The sequence below is a fragment of the Vitis vinifera genome, chromosome 12, assembly GCF_030704535.1.
Source record: "Vitis vinifera cultivar Pinot Noir 40024 chromosome 12, ASM3070453v1".
Lineage (NCBI taxonomy): Eukaryota > Viridiplantae > Streptophyta > Magnoliopsida > Vitales > Vitaceae > Vitis > Vitis vinifera.
Window position 1 is genome coordinate 3619610 of NC_081816.1, and position 7272 is coordinate 3626881.

The 7272-nt window shown below is 32.3% G+C and overlaps 1 protein-coding gene across 1 annotated transcript; it reads left to right on the forward strand.

Moving 5' to 3' along the window:
* Positions 1–822: 822 nt before the first annotated feature.
* LOC100248917 (trans-resveratrol di-O-methyltransferase) lies at positions 823–2393 on the forward strand. Its single transcript, XM_002278258.4, has 2 exons — positions 823–1648; positions 2024–2393. Exons 1-2 carry the CDS (start codon positions 878–880, stop codon positions 2324–2326), a joined length of 1074 nt encoding a protein of 357 aa, XP_002278294.1. The 5' UTR covers positions 823–877; the 3' UTR covers positions 2327–2393.
* The last annotated feature ends 4879 nt before the right edge of the window (positions 2394–7272 follow it).

Below are 7272 nucleotides of genomic sequence, written 5' to 3' on the forward strand. Positions count from 1 at the left end.
GTTTCAAATCAACTTCAGTGACGTTTTAATGATAACATAATTGATATACTAAATCAATAGTCCAAACAACAAATATATTATACACAAAATATTTTTATTCAATTATATGTTATATCAAATTTACACCAACAAAATTTATAATATTTTTTAATATTTTTTAAATAAAAAAAGTTATCTATTTATAATTCACTAATAGAAGCATTCATCAAATCGTTAGTGACGTCATAATATATATTTTATATTTATTAAAATTTAAAATATTTATAAGAAATTTTAAATATATAAGAAATTAAAAATTAATAATATTTATTTTTCTTTTCATCTTTAATATTATCAAGTTAACATATAATATTTTAAAATTTTGTTAAATAAAATATATATAATGTGAAGATATTTATTGAAAGTTATTTAATTTATATATATATATTAAAAGTTATTTATGGTTGTAAAAAATATTACATTATCTTATTATTATAAAAATTTTGAAAATATTATTACTATATAATTTGTTGTTGTGTGAAGATAGGCAAAAAAGCTGGAGTAGCAGTAGTGTAGTGTTGTCCTTGCCTCACTGGAGGTCGGTTTCTGATTCCTCCTCCCACGAATCCCACGTGTAAAGGGAATAAAATAGCTTTATAAACAACGGGTCCAAATCGGCGGCCCGGTCAGTACAACAACTGTACGATGGCACTCTCGGCCCTGTGCTGCATCTGCCCGTTCATGTTTTTAATATTAGGACCCACTCTTATACACAGAACGCAACGTTTCTCTTTCAATGGCGTGGTTTTGGAATATTACGTGCCTTGGCTATATAAAGAGGTCGAGGTTCAGGGTTGGAATATGTAAAAATCAGCGGTAAGAGATCGGTGTGAGATACATGGATTTGGCAAACGGTGAGATATCAGCTGAGCTGCTTCATGCTCAAGCTCATGTCTGGAACCATATATTCAACTTCATCAACTCTATGTCACTAAAATGTGCTATTCAACTAGGCATCCCAGACATCATCCACAACCATGGCAAGCCCATGACTTTTCCTGAGCTGGTTGCTAAGCTCCCAGTCCACCCCAAAAGGAGTCAGTGCGTGTACCGTCTCATGCGCATTCTTGTTCATTCTGGCTTCCTTGCTGCGCAAAGAGTCCAACAAGGTGAGCAAGAAGAGGGGTATGTGCTTACAGATGCCTCTAGGCTCCTTCTAATGGATGACTCCTTGAGCATAAGGCCCTTCTTGCTTGCCATGCTCGACCCAGTTTTAACTAAACCATGGCATTATCTGAGTGCTTGGTTTCAAAATGATGATCCCACTCCGTTCCACACTGCTCATGAGCAGCCATTTTGGGATTATGCCGGCCATGAACCTCAGCTCAACAATTTCTTCAATGAAGCCATGGCTAGCGATTCTCGCTTAGTCATCAGCGTGCTGCTTAAGGAGGGCAAGGGATTATTTGAGGGGTTGAACTCATTGGTTGATGTAGGGGGTGGCACCGGAAAAGTGGCCAAGGCCATTGCTAACGCTTTCCCACATTTGAACTGCACCGTGTTAGATCTCCCCCACGTGGTTGCTGGCTTGCAAGAGAGCAAGAACTTGAACTACTTTGCAGGTGATATGTTTGAGGCAATTCCTCCTGCAGATGCAATTTTACTCAAGGTATACCCCAATTTTCTCTTGTCAGTTACATAACGTTGTCTGGATCACAAAGAATAAGAAAGATTTTTTTAAAATGTTAAAAAAAAATCATTCTACGTTGTCAGTCAGTCCGGGTTCAAATATGCTACAAGTTATATTTTATAGGGGTTCGGCTGGAAAGGCTAACTGAAATAAGGTCACACCAATCACAAAATACTAGGTGTCGTATTCATCATGTGGCTCTTTCATAGTTAGTTTTTATCCATGGACATGAATTGAATTGGATTTCTGGTGAAGCTTTCTCCATCCGAACCTAATTAAAATGTATTTAAGCGGATAAAACTCCTAGGAAATGATATATATACTTCCATGTCTAACTGGAATTCAAATGACTAGTGGATACTGCACGACTGGAGCGATGAAGAATGCGTGAAGATACTAAAGCGATGCAGGGAAGCGATTCCGAGCAAGGAAAACGGAGGAAAGGTGATTATCATAGACATGATCATGATGAAGAATCAAGGAGACTACAAGTCCGTAGAAACACAGCTGTACTTTGATATGGTGATGATGATTTTGGTCACGGGTAGAGAGAGGGATGAGAACGAATGGGAGAAGCTTTTCTTGGATGCTGGTTTCAGTCACTACAAGATAACTCCCATTTTGGGTTTGAGGTCCCTCATTGAGGTTTATCCTTGATGCTCTATTTGTTTGTAGTATGGCACATTTATGCGTAGTTAATTCACAAAGTCTGCTATAATTAAGATGGTTCTTGTTCTGTTTGATTGGGCAGAAGTACTGTTCATCTTTCTTCATATAATCTGTGTTTGTTTTGGAGTAATGAATTATTGTTTTCTGTAATACTAAATTCTATAAGTTTAAAATTTTAGAAAAATTGGTTGTTTAATATGGTATTATATCCTCTTTGAGAGATCCTTTATGTTTTTTCCTCAATTTATCAAAGAAAAAAAAAAGGAAAAAAATTTACCTTTCCACTTTATTAAACCCATGTGTAAGTTCAAAGAAAGTTGACTCATGAAATGATAGTAGATTGAAATACTTAAGGTTATGTTTAGTTCTCTAAAAATGTGAGGAAAAATATAATGAAAATAAAATAGAAAGAAAAAGTGGAAGGAAAAAAAATAAAAATAGATTTAAAAATTTTAAATTATTTTATATGTTATTTTAAATTTATTTAATTTATTTTTCTACTTCTGAATAAAGATTAAATAATTTAAAAATATGTAAAATTTTAATTAATTTTAATTATATTTATTTATTTTTTCTATATGGAGACCAAATATGAAAAAAATTAAAATTATTTTTCTTAATATTTTTTTTGGTCTCCATACTTTTTGTATGTTTAAGTCAATTTTTTTTTTAGTGATATAAAAAAGATTTGTTAAACATTATTAAGAGAGAGAAAAGGTTATCTCACCAAAATAAACTCTGTGGTGAGATAATAGTGTTATCTCACCAAAACATTATTAAGCAAAAGAATTATCATTAATAGGAAGAATATCGATTCATAAAATAAACTCTAAATAAATATCAAGAAAGGTTATCTCACCAAAATAAAAAGTAGGTAACATCTTTAACATGTCTAGATTAACATCCAATAGGCCAAATTAATCAATTATATTCCGATTAATATCAAATTTATTCACAAGTGGGTTACTTTACTAAAAAATCAGCAAATGATTAAAACAGAAAACTCTACAAAATAAATCTAAAAATCTAGAAGTTAAGTTTTATCATGAAATTTTCAGAGAACATCTCCTATATGTCTAGTTTATCATCTAAGTGACCAAATCAATTAACTAGCCCTCATTTAGTACTAGATTTCATAATGATGATAATAAGTCCAGAACATGGCATATTTTTAAGGTATTCAACAATTGATTTTTCTAATTAACTTAAAGATGTACTAAAATCATAAAAAAAATTCATACACTAGCTTAATATTTTATTTTATATGAAAGATAATTACAGGAAAATGTCACATTCATAACATATTTAAAAATAAATAAACATCTCTTAGCTCCAAAAGAGCACTTGTGCAGCGGATGTAAGAAGAAAAAAAAATATCTCTCATTTTAGAAATCATTTATTAATATTTTATGTATCACAAATTAAATTTAAGAAGCATATATATATATTAAGAGAAAAATATTCAAAGAAGTTAAAGTGATCGTTTATTAATTTAATTTTGCAAAACAAAACTGAGTGTAAAAAACAGAGTGAAAACTGAACCTTCTAAAATATTGATTTATATCTTCTAATTGAAAAATCATATTTGATCCAAGTAAGATTCTAAAATCAAGTTCAAGGAGTCTAGAATGTCATAGAATAGTTAGAAAAAATTTAAAGATTGTCTATTGTCATATTCAAATTTATGAATGCAGAAGTACAGTGAACTATCCACAATTTCAATGAAAAACTATGTTTTGAAAAAAAACTTTGCATGTAGGGATCTACTAAGTCCCATTTTAATTTCCACGAATTTATTCATAAAGACTCCATTGATTGGAGTTATGAAATTTAATTCATGTATATTCAAAACCAAAATTCATTTTAAAACCTTTTTTCAAATATTTGGTTGCATGAATTTTGGAAAATTGACCTTTCTTTACCTAATTGATCTAAGATTAATTTTAAAATGAAGTTAGAAGATTAATTTGGCTATATAGGAAAAGTTGAAAACAATTTTAAAAAATATTAAAACACATAGAATCTCAAACACAAACTATTAAGAAAAAGTGTAAGTGTGTATATGTAAATTATCTAGTGTGCCAAGGTGAAACTCAAGTGTCCTAAATATTAACCTAAGGTCCAGCTACATTTAAAACTAATTATGTCTTAATTTGGGTCTTAAATTATGATACAAAAGTGTCCTAAGTGTGTCTAATCAAGCCTAAACAAGTAATCATTAATTGGTGTCAAACGTATGTGAATTGTGATAGGTAAGCCGAAAACTTGCATTAGTCAAAAATGAAAAATCAAGGAGGCATGAAACCCAATTAATGCATTTATTCAAAGCCCATTGTCATGTAGTTTTCCAATGGCTTATTCAAATAAAAGAGTTTGAAGAAAAGTTAACTCAATCTCAATTATAATTTATCAAACAATCAACATTCAATCAAACAAATTTCTAAATGTCAAATCTAACAACACTCATGTGTGGCCCGATTTATCCACACCCAACCTATTCTAATGTATTCAAAAGAAACAAATAAAGAAGAAGATATGGACAAATTAAATCAGAATTAGGACAATTAGATAATTCATCTCAAGGTGTCCAAAATTCAATTAATGCCTTGATGTTCTCCAAGTTGTGTTTGACTTATCTCTGCTATGCAACTAGTAAAGTCTTCATTTCTATTGAATTTCTAGCCATCGAAATCCCCTATATGTAGCCACTTAAACTTCGGCCACTAATCATACATTATAGCATTAATTCATCGCATGCATTGTGGTCACTTTAAGCCATTAAATTTTCCATGATTCAGCTGCGCAAAGCTCCATTAACGGCTGCATATTCAGCCATTAAAATCAGCCTTAAATCTCCATGTCCAACCTTAAATTTTAGCCAATTACATAGCAAACCTCTACTTGAATTTCAACCGTGATTTTCATTAAAAATTCAGCAAATAATCATTTGAATTTCGGTCATGATCTTCATTAAAATTTCAGTAACTATCCACTTGAATTTCCATAATATCCAACCACCATATTCAACAAATGTAGCCATTAAAATCGATCATGCAGTATATCCACATCCAAACCATAGAAACAATACCCAAAAATGGCGAAAGAAAATGAAGAACTACATGATAATGAAGAATAATAGTGAATCCATTGCAATCATACTTGAGTGTGCTCTCCCCCTAATGGATTTTAAATTTTGACCCCATGGCTTCCACGTACAAAGAAAGAAAAACACAAACAAAAAATAGACTATAACCCAAGAGGGGCCAAGCAAGCAAACAAACTACTAAATGAGGTCCCTCTTTATGTTTTAATCAAATGGCCAGAAACAGGTAAAAGAAACAATGGACAAAAGTGTGATTCTTGTGCATCAAGTTCATGATAAACATTTTTGATCTCCATTATCACCAACAATACAAACAGAAAATATATGTGTACCAAGCATTCAAATTATGCCTTCCACTGTTGTCTAAGAACATACCCGAGTCCATTATTTTCCGACGATGAATACAGTATGGATCTTCTAAGGTTGTGGAGGGCACCACCTTCTTTCTAAATTCTCTCAGATGATGGGAGTCAAAGAGAGACAGGTTTGTTCTTATTCCAAAACTAATGTTATCTATTAATGAACAGACATACGATATGGATTTATACCCTCCTGCCTTAGGGACCATACCCTTTGCCTATTGGGCCTTACGAGTCTTAGATCTATCATCTAAGGCCCGTGAAGGCTTTGGGTTCTACACATAGGTGGCCCATACTGTGAAAAACCGATATAAAATAAATATCAAAGGCGAATAGCTTAGTCATGTACCATTGCTAAATATGTGTGAGTCTATATCTTAACAATCTCCCACTTAGACCACATATATTACAAAACAATGTTCATGATAGGACTTTATTGAGCTCATCTTACTATTCTATCTTAATATCTTTAAACAATCCGGTCTACCAGTATTGCTAATGTAGGATTAAAGCGGTCTTCGTTAATCATAATTATAACTAGACCCATCAATGATCACAATATTAACAAAATTAGCAACATGGATCAAGTATGGATGTGTAGCATGGAAATTACATAGAATGTGATCTCTAATATGTCTATTTCCAATTGGTCCCACTTTATGACTAAAAAATAGTCAAATTCCACTTTCAACACTTGATGCTAAACTACTTCTAAAAGTCATCATTTCAATTCAGAGTATTCAAACACAATAGTCTTTTAAAATCAAGGTCTGTATAGATAACACAACATGATATCACATCAAGAAAACAAACACAAAATCTAAATACAAACTCCTACTATACTGACACATCATCAATGTGTACAACACCCATATATGTGACATGCTCATGATATACTTTGGGTGGAAAACCCTTAGTGAGCGGATCCCCAATCATGGAGTTTGTGCTTATGTGTTCAATCGATACTTGAAGACTCTGAACTATTTCTTTCACAACCAAGAACTTGATGTCAATGTGTTTGGACTTTGACGAACTTCGATTGTTCTTAGAATACAATTTGTGGCCTTATTATCACAATTGATTCTCAATGGTTTCTCAATCCCATCAATAATTCGCAATTGAGTGATAAAATTCTGCAGCCATATCCCATGGTTTGATGCCTCATAGCAAGCTATGAATTCTGCCTCCATGGTGGAAGAGGCAATAAGTGTTTGTTTAACACTTTTCCATGAAACTGTTCCTCCAGCCAACATGAAGATGTAGCCTGAAGTGGATCTCCTACTGTTAAGACATCCCGTGAAATCAGAGTTCGAATATCCCACGATTTCCAAATGACTGGATCTGCTGTATGTGAGCATATAGTCTTTAGTTCTTTGTAAATACCGCATAACCTGTTTTGCCTTTTTCTAGTGATCCATACTTGGGTTACTCAAATATCTGCCTAACATTCCAACAATGTACGCAATATTCGT